Here is a 22,386-nt window from a genome sequence, read left to right on the forward strand (position 1 = left end):
TGAATGCAGCTCCTGAGCCTTAATAAAATGCAGGTGTTTTTATAGTTACTTTAAAAAAAAACAGCCTCGTACTGCTGCAAGCATGTAAAAACAAGTACCTAATGCCATGGAAAAAATGTAGTGTTGGATAATGAGAGAGCAGTTTGGAAAGGCAGCGATGGGTTGTGCTAGGGGGTAGTGAGGAATGCAGCAGTCACTGGTTGTGGTCTACCTTAAAGTTCAGAGAGAAAAAAACACACATATCTTCTAAGAACAGCTCCTCTGACCGCATGAATTTGGCCTCCAGTGTATTATACCAGGGATTAACTTTTGACATTTTCCTCACAGTCACTGTGGCCCCTGTCCCTCAATGTCTCCCTCCAGATTATTTGAGACCTGATTTATTTTTAATTGATCTTATAAGCAGGGCCAGCTCTAGCATTTTGCCACTCGAAGCAGCAAAATAAAAAAATAAAAATAAAAAAAAAAGGCTACGTTCGCAATCGGCAGCAGCCCTACTGCCACTGCTTCTACAGCAGCAATTCAGCGGCAGGTCCTTCGTTCAGAGAGGGAGTGACAGCCCCACTGCCGAATGGCCACACGTGCCACTCCTCTCTTCATTGGCCGCCCCAGGCACCTGGTTGCTACGTTGGTGCCTGGAGCCGGCCCTGCTTATAAGGAACATACATAGCATGTACACACATCCTATATGCACAAATACTGTATACACACATATTCTTTTGTCTGTTTGGTGTAAGGCTGCCTTGCAGGAGGAAACTTTATTAAAATTATAGGACAAACTAGGTAAAAGAACTTTTAAAATACATAATTTGTTTCTCTCTTTGTGCACACCTTAACTCCTCCACTCCCTGGAAAACAGTGTGGAGAACATTTATGAAACACATTGGTTTGAGTGCCTAGAATTGTATTAGAGGAGACGGGTCTGGTCTCAGGGACTGAACCTTGTGTTTAACCTGATTGTCAGTCAAATCAAAAAGAGGAAATTATTATTATTATTATTATTTATTGTCTTACTGTAGCATCTAGGAGCCCTAGTTATGGACCAGCACCCATTTTGTGAGATGTTGTACAAACACAGAACAAAAAGAGTTTACAGTCTAAGTATGAGATAAGATGGATACAGACAGGGTAGTATAAGTAAACAATGAGACAGTATTAGTCAGCATGATAGGCAATAGTCTCTGCACACCAGCAGCCTCATCATTGTCAGGTTTTTTGCAATCAGTCATCACAGCAAAGGAGAGTTTTGAGAAGGGATTTGAAGGCAGATAATAAGGTGGCTTTGCGGGAAGTAGAACACAAAGACTTGGGGAAGCAAGGATCCATTCATAGTGCCTACCCCGTGGTATTGAGGGTTGGTGGGAGCAGGGCTTTTACAATGCTGTCATCCTCATGGAGTGGTTCCAGGAGTAGTACTATTGAGATGGCTAAGGATTTTTTTGGTACCTGTACAATGAAAGTCATGGCACAATGTAACAGCCTCCATGAAAACTCAGCCTCTTGGAGAGAAAAGGTACAATGATCAGACTGAGCACAGCTTTTATGATACTGGTGTCCTTCCACTTGTGGAACAGAAGGAAATAACTATTCTTCCTCTTCTGTTACTACAGCAGAGAGAGGAATACCTTTGGGGATTTGCTGTGGGGTATTTGGTGTAAGAAGTTACACAACAGCATTTTAGCAGAGGATACAAAAGCACCAGCAAAACTAGACAACTTGCTAATCCATTCATTAGAGGGCCTGCAACTACCATTTCAAGGAAGATGAAGCAGTAATAAATACTGAACAAAGCAAGTTAATCTGTGCCCAGAAACATTTAAAAAGTAAAGGAAAATGAAATCAGAGCGACTGCATTAGCTCATGCCAGCTCTTGTTAAAATGGGAGCAGAATTCTCCCTTATGACAGTATAAGCAAAAAAACCAACCAACCCTCCCAAAAATCACACCCAAACTAGCCCATTCTCGACATGTTATCACAGTGTACTGTGCATCTTTGCATCCATGACCTCATTCCAACAGGTCAAGGATAGTCCCCACCTGAGGTATCAACAATGACGGACAGGGATATACGGCTGTGGATAAAGAAGGGAGATGCATTCTTTCCTCTTTTTGACCTATCTATCATCTTCTCCACACTCATTGAAACATCTCCCTCCCTGACTTCCCACCACCATCAAAAACTAAATGAACTTTAAGAAGCCTTTTCTCCCAATGCAAATTTAAAAATAAAGGTCTATACTGCAATAGGGAAGGGGCCCAGTGGTAGAGCCCTTCATTAAGAGTACCTTAAAGATTCCTATCAAGACCCTGATCCAAAGCCCAGTAATGTCACTGCAAGTCTCCAGTGACTTCAGTGAGCGTTGGATCAGACCCCGTTTGAAGGCCCTAACACAGAGATGGCTCAGTAAGCATCATCTCCTGCCCTTCTCCTCTCCTCCAGCACTCCCTACAATCCTGCCTTTTCTCTGGATTCTACTCTTAGGTATGGCTAATTTGTGCAGCTCTGTTCCCGTTTTGTCTAAGTAAGGACATTGGGATTTGGTTTATGGTCATAAAGGAAATATTCTCTAAGACTGCAAGTGGGACAGAATGCTTGAATGTTTAACAGATATCCAAGTGCACAATAGTATCAATATGCTATGAGTGTGGAACCGTTATCACACTCCTCCCAGTCCCACTGTGTTCACCTTACAATGGTTTGAGAATATCTGAGATGGGTGAACAGGAGCACTGCTGCAGAGGCCTTCACTCCACAGCAGGGCTGAGAAAGGATGGCTAGATAGGAATGAATGTGGTTCTGTTTGCTTTCCCTATCCTGTGCATTACTGTGGGCTATTTCCAAACATTTAATTAAAGCTTTGTCTGAATGCTCAACACAGAGGTAGTTATGTTTTCTTGAAATCACAACACAGGAGCACCAAAGAAAATACAAGAGTGTCACAGAAGGAGCCAGGAAAAGACAAATGAACAAAAAAGCATATCAACTGAAGAATACGTTTCCCAGAATACAGCACTCAAAGGTCATGAGGTCACAGATGGTCACCTGCTCATGCATATCCTCTATTCTCTCCGCTTGCATGCTTGCCCCAGCAAGGACAAAGATTTAATGAGAATAGAGTTAGCTTTTGCAGTTCTCACCCTTCCTTAGCCCCTACATCCAAAAACCCCTTTGAAGATGGAGTAGACACACATTGAACTAACCCAGTGCACAAGCACAATCTGGGGTTTTCTGAGCAGATACAAAAGTACAAGGTGGCTCTTGTCCTCAAACTGCCCTTGATATAAACAAAACCATGGAATCAAAGACTCATCACGTTTAGGAATGAAAAGGACTTTACTGCATTTAGGATGTGTTGTCTGCCACTTCCCCCATCCACTGCCTCTTGGCCAATGCACTTGCTGGCAAACTTAATTTCTCAAATTTTGATACAGGTTTTGATTGAAAGTGCATCTGCAGTAAAGTATACGTTAATGCCATAATTTTAATGGATCTATGCGTCCTGAATGGGAGAAAGAAGGCATAACATTAACCAGTCTCACTCTAAAGTTAATTAAAGTTGTCTGTGCACAGAAGATGTTTCTGTTTGTTTTGGATCACTGGGGACAATTTTTAGGTCTTAATTTGGAAATAGAAATATCAACTGCCTTTAAGGTCAACAAAATTCTGTGGGGAGGGAAGGGCCTTCATGCCAAGCCTAGGTTTTATCTAATGTTCTAAGGCACCCTGGTAGTTGGAGCCAACCATAAAACTCTATGATACACTTCTCACTCCCAGAAGTCATTCCATCACACAGAGTTCTATCTTGCATCTGTCCCCACACTGTCTAGAATCTGATCAGTAGCTACCCACGTGAGAGTTTGTAACAATTTCTGTTAGCCAGTACATTGTTCCTAAGATATCACAAAGAAATCCCAATCAGTCACAACAGCAGACTATTTAGAGATTTGTTAGAATCAAAAAGTGACTGTAAAACCAGTCCCATGATAGTGCACATACAGTATATGTTTTGTGTAAGTGTGATTTAGGATTCAACAGTCTCTAATTGCCATCTGCTTGTGTCCTCACAGTCAGGTTTGTTTAGTTTAGAGACAAAAAACAAAATCTGTCAGCCCTTCAGGGCCAATGTAGTTTCTTCAAGACCGACACAATCTACCTTGAATTCCCATCCCCGCCCAGCTACTTAGTCACTTCCTGTCTTTGAATTTCACCGTAAAGCCTTCTTTCCATGTTAGCCCCTGACTGACATTAAATCCTAGTCAAAGTTTCCTTCCCACAACTTTCATTACTGCCACCTCCCACTCTTCCCTCACCCTAAGGCTCACCCCTGCTCACCTTTGCCTCACCCTAACCGCATGGGTGCATAAACTGTAGGCTATAAATCCATGTTCATCTTCTTTCTTTTATTCTAGTGCAGGGATCGGCAACCTTTGGTGGGCCAGGCCGGTTTGTTTATCTGCCGCGTCTGTAGGTTCAGCCCACTGCCTTAGGTTCGGCCCACGGTATGCTGCTCCAGGCCAATGGGGGCTGCGGGAAGCTGTGGCCAGCACGTCCTTCGGCCTGCGCTGCTTCCCGCAGGTAAACAAACTGGCCCGGCCCGCCAGGGTGCTTACCCTGGCAGGCTGCATGCCAAAGGTTGCCGATCCCTGTTCTAGTGTATCTCCATACCTTACTGTGTCCTGCCTATGAGAGTCATTCTCCCCAAGACACCACTTTATGCTCTCTATTGCCCTTCTCATTGAGAGAAGTATGGTATAATACAGAGGCACAAAAGTTACCATATAGAAACTTACCGTACAGATGTGACGAATATCAGCTTTGAATTCAGTCTGTACATATATATCATATAGAACCCTGCAAAATAGAACTGACACAATCACCAAGTACTTGCAATGGCCACCTCTGCATAGTAGCAGCCATTTTAAATGAGTTGTCTCCTGACACCAGATCTGATGACATAAAACTCTCTCCTTGTTTCTTCCCATTACCTGTCCCAACACAATACAACCCTTATAGTCAATCTCTCCTAGTGCAGCATATGTACTTTGGAGTACAAGTAAGCTACAGAGATGCTATGGTGATGGGCACCAATATGAAAAGTAGCCCTTACTGCACAATGACATGGCTTGGAAATAGTCATAGCCACTTCCCTCTTGTGACCCATGAGGGATTCTGACTCAAAGGCCTTAACTCTGTGCCACCTGCTGATTCCCACCTATTTCAGTGTGAGCCCCAGCTGACCAGATCCACAGCTTTATAGTCCATTTGCACCACCATACCAAACCCAAGAAGCAGACCTACATTCGTTGAATATCATTCGGAAGGGTATTTTATATTTAGCAAATCTGAAATGAGTGGATTTGTCCCATCCTTGCTGAACTGTATAGTCTCTACCAGCAATTTCTTTTTTTTTATGTAGTCAGTTGCCGCCATCTCTTTCTCCTTCTACCTTGCTTCCCACTTTCCTGCTTTGTACCCACCTGCCTCTTTGTCACTCTGTTTAGACATTTGGATCTCTGCATTCTCTTGTTGTTTTCAGTTATAGAAACAGGTTATAATACAAATAAAACACAAAGACTTCCTATCAAACACAGGGGGTGGAAACCAACTGTATTGGGAGGCAGGAGGTACAAGACATTAAGAATCTCCTTTAACTTATCTCAGCCCAAATTATAGTTCTTCAGTGCAATCACTGCCACTCTATACCACTCCCACCTCTGCATGTAAGATGAAAACAGCCACTTGAGCTCCTTCTAGCATGCTTTTGAGTGGGCCTGATACTAGGAACATAGTAGAGATAAGCAGTGCATTAAAGTTATAGTATCACTGAGACGGAAGGGTCAAGAAATGGATAGAAACAAATCATCCCTCTGGCACTGCCTTTTTCCTGAGTAGGGGGGTAGATCAAGGAGCTCAGATTCAAGTATGTGGCTGGAGTCAGTAGCCTCTCAGATGATGACAGATTAGACTCAGGACCTGGTGAAAATATAGTGATTAGCTCTGAGCGGCATCATGTGTTTGTCTCCAGCGCTAGAGGAATTACTGCTGCAGGTTGTGATTTTCCCCAGCAAACTGTAATTATGTCAGGGACCCTCGTTCCTGTAATTTTTCTTGACAACCAAAGTGTAAAAGAATAAGAGAGGGAGGAGGTAGGTAAGGGTGGTGGGAAGCAAGAAATGGACAAGGAAACAGGGGAGACACATTTTGTCTTATTTCAGTTCAACTAGCAAAAACTCAGTTAACCTCTCTTTGTGCCCCAGATTCAGACTGTTCCTATACAATTTTTCACAACGGTCATTGTCAAGTTTTGAGTCCCCCAAAGTACCACACAGTCAAACTAAATCTGATGGGCTGAGTCTTCTGGGTCTTCCCATGTTCTCGCATTGGTTAAATGAATGTAGTGCCTATGAAAGGTGCCAGTCAGACGCCCCTGAAGGAGGGGCTGCATTGAAAGGTGCCAGATTGGCATTGCTGGAGACCAAACTTCTCTGTTTATCCACAGCACAGGAACGGGTACAGCATGGGTATAAGTGCCGAGTGGTGCTTTGCGTTGTGGTCTGCTGCCCACTGGAGACTGAGCAGGCTGAACTAGATTTGAACCCTGGTCTCAGAAGCCTTTTGTAGACTAGGATTTAAGGGGTTGATGTTAGAAGGGATTAGGTTGCACATACTAACTAACATGTTTGAAAAGACTAGTGTAGACAAAGCACTGTCACCTTTAACACACAGTAAGGACTGATTTACACTTAAAAGTTTTCCCAGTGTAGCAATTAGAGTAGTGGTTCTCAACCAGGGGTACGCGTACTCCTAGGGTTACTCGGAGTCTTCCGAGGGGTACATCAGCTCATCTAGATATGTAGCCTGTTGTAAAACTAGGCAAATAAAAAGCACTAGTGAAGTAAACTAAAATTCCATAGACAATGATTTGTTTATACTACTCTGTATACTATATGCTGAAATGTAAGTACAATATTTATATTCCAATTGATTTATTTTATAATGATATGGTAAAAATGAGAAAGTAAGCTATTTTTCAGTAATGGAGTGCTGTGACACTTGGTATTTTTATGTCTGAGTTTGTAAGTTTTTAAGTAAGGTGAAACTTGGGGATACACAAGACAAATCAGACTCTTGAAAAGGGTCCAGTAGTCTGAAAAGGTTGAGAGTCACCGGATTAGAGGGTTTGATATTTTTGTGACATTTCTGTATCGGCAAATGGCCTAGTGTCAATGCAGCTATAGCAGCAAAAAAGGGCTTTTGCTAGGAACACTTATTTCATTTGGGAATCTGGTATAAGCTGTACTAGCAAAAGGACATTTTTGCTGGAATAAACTCCATTTATACTAGAAGGCTTTCCTGGTATACCAGCAAACATTTTAAGGGACAAGGCCTAAATTGGTGAAGTTAAAGCCTAGACTCCCCCTAGGTTTTATTTTGACCAGTTTAGCATATGTTAAAGGCAGAGGTCCTTTGTCTACACTTGACTTTTAGAATCTGTTAGCACATGTTAGCAAAACACATTCTAACATTGGACCTTTTAATCCTAGCGGAGACAAGGTCAGAATTGTTACTGTTGAGACATGTCGCCCCTCTACATCAGCCAACAGACCTGGCTGGCATTGGAGGGAAATGTGTACTGCAGTCTCTGGAGAAGTGCAGCAGCAGGCATGCTATCCCCCTTGTGCCTGAGAGCTCCAGGAGACATTGTGTTGACTATTGGATCCCCTTCAAGCTCCTGAGCCAAGACTCTCACTGAATTCTAAGCCTGGTCTACACTTAAAAATGTAGGTCAACATAGCTATAGCACTTAGGGATGTGAAAATTCCCCCTGAGTGCTGCAGTAATGCTGACCTAATCCTGGGCATAAACACAGCAAGATGGATGGAAGAATATTTCAAGCAACCTAGCTACTGTCGTTCGCAGAGATGATGTTCCTACAGCAATGGAAAAACCCTTTCAGTCACACTAATCTGCATCTCTGTTGCAGGGTTACAGTGGCATAGTTACGGCACCACAGATATAGCACTGTAGCACCCTTAGTGTAGACATGGCTTTACAGACACACAGCTCCTTTCACCTGAAAACAGATGCCAGCAACTTGCTTGGCTGGAATTAGCACAAAGGATGCTGTGAGTAAGAGGAGGGAATGGAAGGGGTTGAAAGAATTCTTATATACTTCTTCATTTCCTTTCCCAACTGTTGTGTGATGTTGCTGTGAGTTATTGAACAGCTGCTGTGTTCCACCCCAGAGAAAACTGCATATCAGTAGTGAGTGAGCCTGACTGCTAAGTGCTGTGGAATAAAAGGGGCTACAGAAATGGTTCTCTCTAATTCTTTATTATGTTAAATACATTTGCGACCACAGCACCTGAGGCCCTATCCAGAGATGCCAGTCTAGCTCCTCACATCTGCAGGCTCTGACACTAGGCGTTTCTGACTTTTCACTTGTGCAGTAGGTGGATCTCTTTTTTCATTCTCCTTCCAGGTAGCTCTTTGCAATACTCCCAGTGGCTGGTTCTGAAATTCTGAGGAGGCCAGATTACTCAGGCAAAAGGTGTTTGGAGCCTTCAAGGCTTTATGACTTCGGGGCTCCTGGAGATAAGGGTAGTGGATGGAGGAGGAGTGGGTGTATTGCAACTGCCCAAGGCCTGAGAGGGAGAGCATTCTTTTGCATCCATTCAGACACAGCTATTTCCTGCTTTGCTCCTGCAGTCAGCGTGCTCCACCTGCTCTTACTTAACCATTTCCTGTTTACTGTTTCAGAAACCCTGTGGTGCAGTTGCTAGGCTAATGTGTCACTGGATCAGTCTATATATACAACCCTTTTCAGACAGGCCTTCACTCAGAATTTTTTCACTTTAGTATTATCTGTATGTGAGTCTTCTAGGGAGATCCAGCAAGTGGGTGTGTGTACTCACACACATCTGTATGTAATTGCTACTCAGGGCGAAATTCATCCTTAATGTAATTCCACTGAAGTTGATAGAGTTACATTAGGGAAGAATTTGCTCCGTAGCCTCTGTCACTTTCTGTCTCTATCTTTTTTTCTTGTGGTGCTTTCTGTTTGTTTCCATGGACCTGACCCAAGAGATGAGCAGTACACTGGAGGCAAATTCCCCTTTCTTTAGAAAAGAAGCTATTGAGATGTTTTGAACAGAGTCACCCTGTTGCTTTCTAAATAGCTTTAAAACTGTCCTGTCTCAAGAATGAGGGATTTGTCTGCATGGTTTTTCCCCATTCCAAAATATTTTCTAGCTTTGAAGGCAGTGAGGGGGATTTCTTCCGATTTCCCACCCCCTCCTGCTTCTTCTGCATATAAGGTAAGAGGCAAGGAGCACGGAAGAAAATTATCCATGCAATAGGTCTGTTTACAGTGTTGAAGTGTACATGGTTCCTAAGACAGTATTTCTCATGAAAATTCTTAAGTTGACAAAATTAATTTTAAAGGAACACAGGCTCAAAATCAGTTTTTCTTGTCCATGTTACCAGTAACTCCTTTATGATTACCCTGTACTGAGCTTTTCAAAATCCCTTTTTCTCTTCACCCTTTGTGCTGTTTCTCTCCCTCGCTCCCCCCGTTTTTGCATTTCGGTCTGCTTGGTCAGTGAAAATAGATCATTCATTTTCATTCTTTGACTCTCAAGCTCTAGCACAGCGCTGGAATGTTTGGGTTGTGGTGAACCCTTTAGGGGAATGTTTATTTGTGAAAAAGCAAACAAAACCAACCTGTTCCCACTGCCATTCTGTTAAAAAAAAAAAATGTAATGGAAACATTTTAGTTGGAATTAGGGTTGTTTTAAAAAGAATCTGGGGCCAGCTTTGACCTGACAGTATCCCAAAGCTATGTGCTGTGTGCCAGTGTTATACTGATGTATATATAAAGAGAATTTCAATCACCTTCTAAGAATGCTGAAGATTTGGGTCCCATTTCATTAGAGGAATTTGCACTGCAAATCCCTAATGTAGACACACTGTGCCAGTGTAAAGCATGGCACTTACCATTGTGGCTTGCTCTGCTAACTTAGTCCAGCAAGTCATACCTACATAAACCTGGTTTTGTATGAGGGGAGCACATCTACATTAAGGATTCACACTTATGTAACTGCATCAATGTAGTTACACCAGTGTGTATTTTTAAAAATTTTCCTAGTATAGATGGAGCCTTGTTGTAATTGTAACGTGGATTTTCACTATTAGGTATTATAGATGCAAACAGGACATCCCAAACTGCTATTAGCTGCAGGAATAACATAACTACAGTTACGTCAAGGTTTTCTGAAGTGCCCATCAACTCATCTCTGAGGAGCTTCTGATGCTTCTCTTTAATCAGGAAGGCAAGCGGTTGTTTTCTACACATGTGCTTTCGGACTGGATCACATATATGACGTAGTTACTTCGGTTACTCTTACTGTTAGGGTACCTGTCATCAACGGCACTAGCCCAGAATGAGTCATACCCCACCCATGCCATGATTTGCTTAAGCTAGCAAATCTCTACTTTCCCCCATTTTTTACAGAGTACAGTCCTGTTAAATTCATAATCTTATTGCACCATACAATTCTTCCTACAGCAGGCTCTTGCCCTGTAAGCAGTCTGTGGATCCAAGAACTCAGCTGCTTCAAGGCATTTTGGTTCATTGCCTGTCTTCATTTACTAGGTGTGTTCTTTTGCCACTTTAGTTTCCTGTTGCATATCAAATTTGAATCCCTGGAAATTTCTTCTTACTAGAAATAATTAGATGTAATTAAGAGAAAATGTAGGCAAATAGTGAGAAAATGTAATGATGATGAGGTCAGCTGTACTGTAGAATACTCTTTTCTTTAAGTCTAAGATGACCAAAACCCGGGAAAATATACTGTAAGGAATGATACTGCACAGGCCTCTGGTGCGGGGAAAGCGACTAGTTGCGATCTTATAGGTACTTTCTATCTTAACTTACATAATTCTTGGTAACATGTTAATTTCTCTATTGGCGATTCATTTGTAAGGGCATTTCTGTGTGGGGTGGAGGGTAGGTTCAGTGTCCAGAGAACATTAATCCTTATTTTAGCAGGTACAGGGTAAAGTGTGTTCCCTTGTACTCCACTGTAACTGTAAGCCTTGCCAAGCCCTTACATTCTTTTCTGAGTATGTAAAAGATAAGATAAACCATGAACTCACTAAAGCTCATCCTGCCCCAAGGGTCTCTATCTATCTCTCTTCCCTTTACCCTCCCCACCCCACAACTTGTAACTGCTGGCACAGACCCAATACTTCACGTGTTTGGGCCTTTTCTTCCTTATTGCTGCTAACCATGCAAATGCAAGTAATGAGGGCTGGGAGCCTTTCAGAGGTGCTTTGAAGTCCTGTACAGATGGAGAAAGAGAAGCGAGTAGGGGTATGTCTACACAGCTGACGTTAAAGCGCTGCGTAGTGCCTGCTCCAGCACTGAGAGCGAGCTCTTCCAGCGCTGTAATAAAACCACCTTCATGAGGGTAATAGCTCCCAGCACTGGCAGCATGGCTCTCAGCACTGTGACACTGTCTACACTGCCACCTTACAGCACTGAAACTTGCATCGCTTGGGGGGTGTTTTTTCACACCTCTAAGCGAAGGAAGTTTCAGCACTGTAAGTGGTAGTGTAGACAAGGCCTAAGACAGAGCTGTAGCACACAAGCACCATCCTAATCAGCTCATAATCATTTTTAGACATCAACAAACACTAGAGACAAAGAAGAGATGGAGAAAAAAGGTCTAATTCTAAAGTGCTTTTTTATGTTGCTGTTCCCCTCCTTCTGCCCCCACACAGTGACCCAAAACACTGATAATAAACAATGGCGTGACCCAAAGGGTGGCCTCAGGAGCATTGTCTACACTAGGACTCCCACCACTGCTCTCACCAGTGGAGCTAAACTTGTGTTAGCAACAGTGCAAAATGTTTGCAGAATTAGTCTAGTATAGACAAGGCCTAAGATTCCCCTAAACTACTCCCAGTTCCCACCTTGGCAAATCTGATCTAAAGCATATAAAGTTTCATTATCAGATCTCTGTCTTATGATGCTGTTTACATCATGATCTTTCATTAGGGTCCCAATAAAATCATGGTAGCTTTCTAGGCAAACCACTAGCTTTTGACTATAGAAATTAGGAATGGAAGAGACCTAGAAATCACTCAGGGCTTGTCTTCACATACCCCGAGAGGTGGTAGCTAGGTTGACAGGCGAAGCTCTCCTGTCAGCTTAGTGCCATCTACATGGGCGGGGGGGCGGGGGGAAGGGAAGGGAGTCGGTATGACTATGTTGCTCAGGGGTGTGGATTTTTCACACCCTTGAATGACATAGTTATACCAGTATAGGTCTATAGTGTAGACCTGGTCTCAGTCCATCCCCCTGCAAGATCACAATATCGCCCCCCTGGTAGAGGCATTACAGGTATCCAATTGATTAGACAGAGAGTATAGCTACTTTTAGCCAAAAGACCAAGAGCTCTCTTAGAATCATAGAAATTAAAGATGAATAAAATCTGCTAGGCCATCCAGTGCCCTCCTCCTTCCCAGGGCTAGCACAAAATTGTTCCTTACACTGTAATTGCTAGTGCTTTGAACAGTTTAGTTGTAAATGTTTCAAACACAGGAAGTCTAAACTGGGAGACTGTTCAGCAGTCTAACAACTCATTTCACCATCAGGAGATTTTCCTGAGAGCCAGCCTTTTCTTAATTTGACCCCCCTGCTATTCCTAGTTGAAGGTGACCCACCAAGGATTTAATTTTATTTTTGTAATTATCTGTGTGCCCTTTCTTTTGAACAATTTTTTTTAACAATTGAAGAAGCCCTGGGAGGTTGCTTTTGCTCTTTCTTTGTTTTTTATCTTAGAAATACTAGGAATAATAATGCATAGTGCTTCTCATCAGTAGAGCTCAAAGCACTTATCAAATGAGGGCAGTATCATTATTTTCATTTTACAGATGGGGAAACTGAGGCACAGAACAGTGACATGACTGGCCTAAGGTCACCCAGCAGGCCAGTCAGACAGCCACAAATTGAACACAGAGCTTCTGAGTCCCAGGCCAGTGCCCTATCCACTAGGCTATACTGCCTTCCTTGTCAGGGTTAATTTCCCTTGGCTTTTTTTGGAGAACCTGTAGGGAGCCCTCACTGAAGTTTATTCAGACCTTTCATATCTTCACTGAAAGGGCAGTGTGTTGGCTATTTAATAAAGATATCCTGTCTGCCATGTGCTAGTTATGCATTGGCGTTAAACAGGTATGAAGAAATGGGGGGAGAGAAGAGTTTTAAACAGACTGAGTCAGTTATTCCAGCCTCCTGATCATTTTCTGAATTCCTCCAGTTTTCCTGCATCTTCTTGGTAGTGAGTTGTCCAGAACTGAACACAGTATACAGCTCTAGTCTTACCCATGCAGTGCAGAGACTTCCTTCCCAATCAGTGACATGATGCTTCCCTTGCTTGCTTCATTTACATTTAAATGCAATTTTCAGTAATGGTGCCTTGTTTCTTACAATCTGTGTGGCTGTTGGAATTACTTATGTTCCATCGGGGACTTCAACACTAAAGCTTAATGTTGTCCAGTCTACCAATTTAATAGACACTGATTGCAGGATTTCATCTAGTTTAGATTACAAATGAAAGTGGCTTTGTTTTCATCCAGGTCTGCCTTTGTGTATGTCCACTGTCACTTTAGCATGACTAGTAGTAGGACGATCTGGCCCTGGAAAGCCTCCAGCAAATTCTTGACATCACCAGCCAAGCCACCGAGTGGATGGGCCTCCACTTCAACCCCAAAAAGTGTGCCTCGTTCCATGTCAATGGTGGCGCCAGGGCGCTGGTCCGGGCATCGCTGTTCCTGACCCAGCACAAGCCCATGGCCTCCCTTGAAGAGGGAGAGGTATACCACCACCTTGGCACACCCACAGGAGTCTGCATCTGACAGACCCCCGAAGACACCATCGTGGAGATCCTGCGAGACGTGGCCCAAATTGACTCCTCCCTGCTCGCCCCCGGCAAAAGATCAATGTCCTCAATACCTTCCTGGTCCCCCTCGTCTCCTTTGTCCTCAGGGGATTGGCTGTAGCCAAGGTGCCCCTGAACAAGGCCGACAGCACCATCAGGCAGCTAGTGAGGAAATGGCTCTACCTTCCCCAGAGGGCCAGCACCAACATCATCTACATTTCCCAGAGGCAGGGTGGCGCCAATGTACCTCGGATGGGTGACTTGTGCAACGTGGCAGTGATGACCCACGCCTTCTGCCTCCTGATGTGCCCGGACCTGACAGTGAGGAGCATCGTGCAGGAAGCCATATGGGATGTGGTCAGGAAACGCATCGCCAGGGCCCCCTCCGAGCAGAACATTGCCACTTACCTCAGTGGCTCCCTGGAGGCTGAGTAGAGGAGAGAGGGGGGAGACCTGTCCTCTCTCTGGTCCTGTGCCTGCAACACCTCGAGATGCCTGGGAAAGAGGATTGACTGCTGCTGGAAATGGTGTGAGGAGCGCCAGGAGCTGGGAATGCTGGTGCCACACATAAAGACCCTGGACCACACCATCATCACCCCGACTGCCAGAGCTATGCTGGAAAGGATCCTGAAAGACGCCATTCGCTGCCACTATGCTGAGAACCTCAAGCAGAAGCCAGACCATTGCAAGGTATTTGAGGTGTCCAGCAAGTGGGATGCCAGCAATCACTTCCTCCCCGGGGGCAGCTTCACAAGGTTCGCCAACTGGCGGTTCGTCCACAGGGCCTGACTCTACTGCGTTCCCCTCAATGGAGCCATCCGCCATGGCAACTGGGAAAAGTGCTGCAGGAAGCACAACTATGCAAATGAGACCCTGCCCCACGTCCTGTGTGGATGCAAATAGCACTCTGGAGCCTGGCGGCACCGCCACAACACCATCCAGAACCGGCTGGTGAAAGCCATCTCGCCGTCCCTGGGGAAGGTCATGCTCAACTCGGCCATCCTTGGGACAGACAGCAGACTGCAACCCGACATCGTTGTGACGGACGCAGAAAAGAAGAAGATCCTCATGGTAGATGTCATGGTGCCCTTTGAAAACAGGTCACCGGCTTTCCACAAGGCCCAAGCCCGGAATACACCCCGCTGGCCGAGACCCTGAGAGCCCAGGGCTACGAGGTCCAGATACACACCCTGATCATGGGAGCCCTGAGCTCGTGGAACCCCCACAACGAGCCAGTTCTGAGAACGTGTGGAGTCGGTTGACGCTACGCCTGGCTCATGAGTTAGCTCATGCTGTCCGACACCATCAGGTGGTCCAGAGACATTTATATGGAACACATTACAGGACACCGTCAATACCACACTGAGTAATCGAGACCGCCGACCAGGGAAATAGCCCACTTCCTTCCCAGACGAACCAAGGGACACACCCCACCCATGTACTCATTCGCTACACTGATAGTGACTTGGACTCCTTATACATTCCATGGGTGGCGTACCTGAGCCCACTTATCCACTGACACTTTAAAAACTCTTGCACCCCAATCTGGGTCAGTGGCGGTTATGTGATATTCATGTATCTCTTCACTCTTGCAACTGATACCTGTAATCCCTCAGAACTCAAGCCTGACCCCAGGTGTACAGTACCTTCCCTCTTAACTTGTGTCTATTTAATTTTAAACATTAACTTTAATAAATTTTTTAAATTTGTTCAGAAGAAGTCCCAGGACTGGAACCAGAAAGACACTGCAGGTCATGCTTGAGGTGTACTGACAGAACTGTGTGGGGACCTGGAATGCTAAGAACAGGTGATATGCAGGTCAGGGTTGAAATGTTTTGGCAAAGTTGTATTTGGGGACTGGCATGTACATATCTTCCTGGCTGCCAAGCTCTTCTGCAGTATCCCAGTACATCCCATCCTCTGTCCCACTCCCTCCAGCTGCCAGACCCTCCTCATTTCCAGGTGTTATCCACCTGGAATGGGATGATGTTCTGAAAGCTACAAGATTGTTGTAGGTCACTGAGCAATCATCATAATTGCTTTCTGAGAATTTGAGAAATACCACTAGGGGTGCTTGCTCTTTTGCCTCCTGGCCATGCTAATAGAGGAAGTTGAGAAGCAGCAATAGATTACATAAAGTAGGGAAATTCCCGAAGACCTCACCCAGACAATCTTAAACTGAAGTTGCTTTGCATACACAACAGATAACCCTGCAATTGCCTGTAGCTCCAAGAGGGGGTTACGTAATCATACTTACGTCCTGTAATCATTCAGTCCGGTTAAACCACCTGAACCATGGAGACAAAGTAAAAATCCCTGAAACAGATTCTACCTTTTCCAGGTCACAGCTATATGGAACTCTGAACGATTACACATAGCATCAGTCTCTCCCACACCAAGATACACACTTTGATAACTATATTTCCATAGAAATAACAGCTCCCTACCTCTACTATCAATTGCTGTGAAAGCCAGTGTTGCTTCTAAAAGTGTGCCACACTTTGAAAACGTGTGATTATGGAATAGTAGTACTCACTCCACAGTTAAAGTTGCAACTAAGTTTCCAGTAGAAAACCAGTTTAGCAGAGAGTGGATCCTTATGGAAGTCACAAACAAGTCATAGCAGCTTCAAAATGGTAGGTTAAGTCTGAGGCTAAGGCAGAATTTTTCTGCAACATATGAAATGAATTATACATGACATTCCAAAGCATGTCACTCTAAAAGTAGTGAGTGTTGTTAAACATGCTTCCAAAACTCTTCTAATTTTTTTGGCCCTTTATAGCAAACCACCAGAGAGATAGAGACAGAAAAACCTTCCTTTACTGGAGACTATCTTAGTTGAGACATAATACCCAGGCCCAAGATGAAGTTGATTTGTGTAAAATTGCAAGTTATTAATGTTTTCTTTAATGGCATTGCTGAGGAATGTTGGTACAAGTCATTAAGAAAAATAGTACTTCTCTAGCCCCTTTCTTGCAGAGACAGACAGCAGTGTGTTACCAGTTACTAGGGAAGTTTATCAATGGAAAAATTAACTTTTTCCAGCAAAAGCCTTGTTATTTTATTGGGTTTCAATGCTGTAACTTGTAAATGGGCCAAGAACATGAAGTAGAATGGCTTAGGGTTTGGCTACACTCAAAACTTCAAAGCGCTGCCGTGGCAGCGCTTTGAAGTGCGAGTGTGGTTGCGGCACCAGCGCTGGCAGAGAGCTCTCCCAGCGCTCCACGTACTCCAGCTCCTCATGGGGATTAGCTTGCAGCGCTGGGAGCCGCGCTCCCAGCGCTGCGGCACTGTTTACACTGGCACTTTACAGCGCTGCATCTTGCAGCACTCAGGGGGGTGTTTTTCTCACACCCCTGAGCGAGAAAGTTGCAGCGCTGTAAAGCGCCAGTGTAGCCAAGGCCTTAGAGTAGCAGTTGTTAAGGGGTTGTTAGCAGCTGTCTTTGGGGAAAGGGAGGGGGAGGCCACAATCCTGTAAGACTTCTGTTCCCTTCCACAGCCTGCTATTGCAGTAATTTTCAGTGTTGTTGGAGCCATGCGGTCCCAAGGTGAGGTAATATCTTTTATTGAACCAACTTCTGTTTGTGAGAGAGACAAGCTTTTGCACTTGTACAGAGCTCTTCTTCAGGTCTGGAAAATGTACTCAGTATGTCACAGCTAAATTTCTGGCCTTCAAACAACCCAACTTTGCCAAGCTCATTAGCAGAAGCAAGCTCCTCACAGACCAGGACACGCCAACTCAAAGAGGCACCAGACTCTGCCGAACAACAGATGCAAAACACATTTCAAGATCCATGGGTTGTACACGTGTCTATCACTTGTGAGCCTCATCCAGTCCATCAAATGCCCTCAATAACAACTAGGTGAGTGAAACCAGGAAATCACTACACTCTCATATAAACTTACACAGAAAAATGATAAAAGTCAGTAACATCGTATTATCCATGGCCAAACACTTTTCAAAAAGTGGTGACTCCACAGCTGATCTCTCAGTCCTCATCCTCAAAGGAATCCTGCACAACACCTTCAAAAGACTGAGCCTGGGAGCTTAAATTCATAACTTTGCAGGACTCTAAAAATCGTGGATTTAATACAGATACTGGATTTATGACTTATTACAACAATCTGTAACCCACTAGCCCCCCCCCCCCTTTTTGTACTATGTCTGCAGATGGGTGAACTGGCCACTTTACCTTGTATGGTCTCTTACAATATGTGTTAACCACTTATGCTAAATAATACATTCCATATTGTATTTAGCTGTGACACTGAGGGTCTGTCTGCACTACAAAATTATGTCGGCCTAAATTACGACAATGTACAGCTGCCACAGTAATTAAATCGCTTTTGTATGTCCACATTATGCTCCTTGTGTCCTCGTTAGGAGCATGTGTACTGATTTAATTGTCCGCATGGGGCATTGTGGGATGGCTTCTGAAAGCCAGTAACAGTCAATGTAAGCAATGCAGTGTCTACACTGACTCTGCATTGACTTAACTACATTGACCGACCTAAGTACTACACATCTCACAGAGATGCAGTTAAGTTGGCATAGTGGGCGAGTTACATCGGCAGAAGCAACATTTTAGTGTAGATGCTTACAGAATTAGGTTGATATAAACTGCCTTGCGTCGACATAGTGTAGACCAGGGCTGAGTACCTGTACCAGACCTGAAGAAGAGCTCGGTGCAAGCTCAAAAGCTTGTCTCTTTCACCAGCAGAAGTCGATCCTATACAATGTATTACATCACCCACCTTCTCTCTCTAAATTTGCTGAGTCATTTGCAACCAGTCCTCTTCCAAAGCTAGAAATGGTCCATAAACCACTGCACTGATTCCTGAGGCACATCTCATGAAGCCGTGCAAAGGACTCTGCGCATTTGCAGAGGACACATTACAAGTGGCTGGGTCACCACTAAAATATTTTGCCAGTATAGTGACGTTGGTCAGAGATGTAATTTTTTTTATGACATTTCTATACTGGCAACAGCCATAGTGTAGACTACTCAGTTATACTGACAAAAAAGTGCTTTTGTGGTAGAGCTTATAACAATCTACTGGCAAAACCACTTATCTGCTGGTGTAAACTGCATCTACACTAGAAGGGTTTGCTGTGGATAGTTGTACCAGCAAAACTTTTCTAGTGTAAACTGAGCCTTAGTATAGGTATTACACAGCATTAGGCAGACTGAGAGAGGAGAAAGGTAGCATTAGACAGGAGAGAGAAGTGGAGAGTCTCTTCACTTCAAAACTCCAAATAAACCATAAGAAAGGACTGCTTTCCTACCTGGCACATTGTCCCTTCTGAACTGCCACCTCTGCTAATGCTGGTATTATCCTGGCCCCTTTCAGTCCATCAACTTGCCTTTTACCTACTTCCTTTCACTCAGCTTTATTGACTTTCTTCAAAGCTTTGATAGCGAACAATAGTGATTGGCCCATGCAGGTGTTGACTGCTCTGCAGGGTCCTTGAGGGAACTGTACTTTTCTGTCCTACAATGGAGCTTGTCTGAATGATCAGAAGTACATATTTGCCTAGGACTATGGCAACTTGCAGTGCAATTACTGGCAGCAAACAGGTCTTTTCAGTCTAATTCCTCTGTCAAACAGGAGGACGTGCTCTGACTGGTGATTCATTATTACCTGGGATATTTTGGTTCTGATAATTGCTGGGTGCTCTTTCAGTTCATTATCTCACCTCTTCATCTGCCTACAGCATAGATCAAGACGATCTTAAAGAGTACTCTCATTATGGTTATCTCCTTCCAACAGACAGCAGTGCATCTGCTACATGCTGTAGTTAATTATAATAATATAACATCTCTACATTTATATAGCATGTTTACTGTCCAAGCACTTCACACACTATATACGTCTAGCACCACTGAAATGGGATTGAGTCCGAGGTGGGGGCAGCAGCCAGGCAGAACATTGAGGGGAGTGGAAGTTTTAGCCAAGTACATGAGACAAAGTCCTATTTGGCCAGTTGGCCACAAAAATTCCTGTGTGGAAATCTAGTTTTCCAAGACCCCAATTAAGAGCGGAAGCAGCAAACTGTAGCTCCCTAGGGGAGAAAGAGGTGAGCTCTGCAGAGATTCAACCACCCTGTGAATAAGGGCAGAGTGTTCTCCAGAGAGGAAAGAGTACCCCATACTGTTTGACAGAGACCCTTCAGATAGGCTATGAATCAGCACTGCCTTGCTGAGAAGGCAGTCGCAGATAGCTCTCAGCCCAGTGGATTTTGAAGGGGGCATAGGATGGAGAGCAGACAGCCTTCATTGCCTATATAAATTCACCTCCACTGTTTAAAATCTAATCATTAGTTCAAAGTAAAGTCTAATGTAAAACTTTGGATCTGGATACCAGTGCAGAGGGATGTAAATCACAGAAGGAAACAGAGGAATATCCTAGGATGACAAAAGCAGAGTCCATTTTGCTTACTGATGTATTTAATGCCTAGATGCAATGGTGATCAGCATGTATATAGATTGATCTGATAGACAAGCCATGAGATGTTCTGGCTATTGGCATGACCTGGACAAAAGATTCTGTGACACAGATATGCTTTACCACTGGAGAGAGAGAGGGAGTGGGAGGAATCCCTCTAGCTGATTCCAGGTGGATGAGGAGGCATTAGGGATAGTGATTCAGTGGGGAGTATGTTCTGCAAGAAGTTAGATACTTCATTGCATTTCAGTAAGTGATGTAGAGATGCTTATGGAAATTACATTTAGACAAGTCCATCAATCCATTTATTAATATGCTCACTGTTCCTGTTTCAAGAGGGATGAAACACTGAAGGTATTGGTAAGCAACAATACTTGGTCTGTATTCACAGCAGTTAGATTAAAAGTTGGAAAATAATTTGCGAGCCCTGGGGGTCCCATCTAACCCTTGTACATTTTTTTAAAAGCACATTTACCTTTAAACTATAACCTGTAATATGGAAATTGGGTAGATGGGTGGAGTGGGTTACATCCCCATCAGCAGGAGGTCTCTGCAAGGACAGCCTAAATGTGGATCTTGACTGATACACTTAGGGCCAGATCCTCAGCAAGTGCAAATTGGCATAGCTTCATTGACTTCAATGAAGATATGCCAGTTTACACCAACTTAGGAGCTGGTCTTTAGTGTGATCTAGTGAAGAATGATTGAAGGGATTGGATCAGGCTAAGATTTGGTTTATAGGGGCAGTTTGACCCTGTCACCTTGATGCCCAGTGTGGGAATTTGCCTCTGTGAGGAGCATCATAAACTCTGAAAAAGCCAATCAGACAAACTAGAAAAAGCAGTTAGACCTACAGTAGTTTTGCATGTGCTGTTCCAAGCCGAACAATCCGGTCGGACTGCAAGGCCCCAGGACAGCCAATCAGACTGCTGGACACATGATCATTATTCACTAATTAAAAGTTATAAATCAAATGAGTAAATTAAGCTTCAGCTGGTCAGAAACTGGCTTATATTGAAAAGTCTAATGTGCTTTTCTTTCATGGGTAAACCAGATTTCTGATTGGCTGAAGCACACAATATGTCTTGTCTCTGTGCTAGGGGAAATGCTACCATTCGGTTGTGATCCAAGTGCGTACGGTGATTCATTGGCCTTCTTCATTTTGTGTTTCAGATGGAAAGGACCACCCAGATGCCAGCTGGGAAGGCTCCAGTCCTGTACTGCAGGCCATAAGAGTGAGGACCAATATCCTGAAAGATGGCTTCCCCAGTTCCGCTGCTCAGACCCTCGAGCTAGCACAACCTATATGAAGAAGAACGTGTCTCAGCTGGAGAGAAGCATGACACAGATATTTTGCCAAATGTGATTTCTTTAAATTCCTATGAAGCAGTTTGTGGAATTGCTTCTTCTTTTACCTCTGAACAGGGTGACTTTGAATATGGTTCTTGTTCTTTGTCCATGAGTAGCCATATTATATTTAGTGATATAAAAATTCTGTGTTGGTTCTGGTTAATTTAGATGACATGATGAAGAAAGATGCCAGATTGGTGCTCTAAAATAGATACAGCTCAGGCTGTGGCAGCACATGCATCCCCATCTTACCACGGCTTTGCCAATAGGCTTCCTGACCTGGAAGACCCACTTCCAAAAGTGAGAGGAGAATTCAGTTAGTCCTAAAATGTCAGTTCAAAATCTCCAGGGAAATGTTGAACCCACCAGTTGGTTTGACTAAAGCAAAGCAGTTCTGTGTCTCTTGCGTGTATGATGTACTTTAGAATAATCTTAGCCTGTTGTGTATCACAGTGAAATCTAATCATAGGGTTATGGCAATTCAGGGTTGAGGGAGAAAATGTAGCAATGATTGCAATCTCATCCTTCTTGTGACTGAATTCTAGATGATTAGTGTGTATGTCCACTGTTCAGCTTTTTCCATCTTCAAAACATTCACTAATCTTCACAACCCTACTGCAAGGAAGGAAAGTAATTGTTACTCAT

At 43.9% G+C, this 22,386-nt stretch overlaps 1 protein-coding gene across 15 annotated transcripts in view; it reads left to right on the forward strand.

Annotated features, from left to right (window-relative positions):
- Positions 1-22,176, forward strand: part of RAD51B (RAD51 paralog B) — a 689,205-nt gene extending 667,029 nt beyond the window's left edge. For 14 of the 15 annotated variants that reach the window (XM_075065388.1, XM_032774777.2, XM_032774772.2 and 11 more), the window contains one exon: positions 21,565-22,176. In XM_075065388.1, the coding sequence (XP_074921489.1) occupies positions 21,565-21,757 (193 nt within the window). In that variant the 3' untranslated portion in view covers positions 21,758-22,176. Of the gene's footprint in view, positions 1-10,568; positions 10,656-21,564 lie in introns of all 15 variants that reach the window. The other variant, XM_032774764.2, reaches the window with a different exon arrangement.
- Positions 22,177-22,386: the final 210 nt, after the last annotated feature.

Source organism: Chelonoidis abingdonii, chromosome 4, assembly GCF_003597395.2.
Source record: "Chelonoidis abingdonii isolate Lonesome George chromosome 4, CheloAbing_2.0, whole genome shotgun sequence".
Lineage (NCBI taxonomy): Eukaryota > Metazoa > Chordata > Testudines > Testudinidae > Chelonoidis > Chelonoidis abingdonii.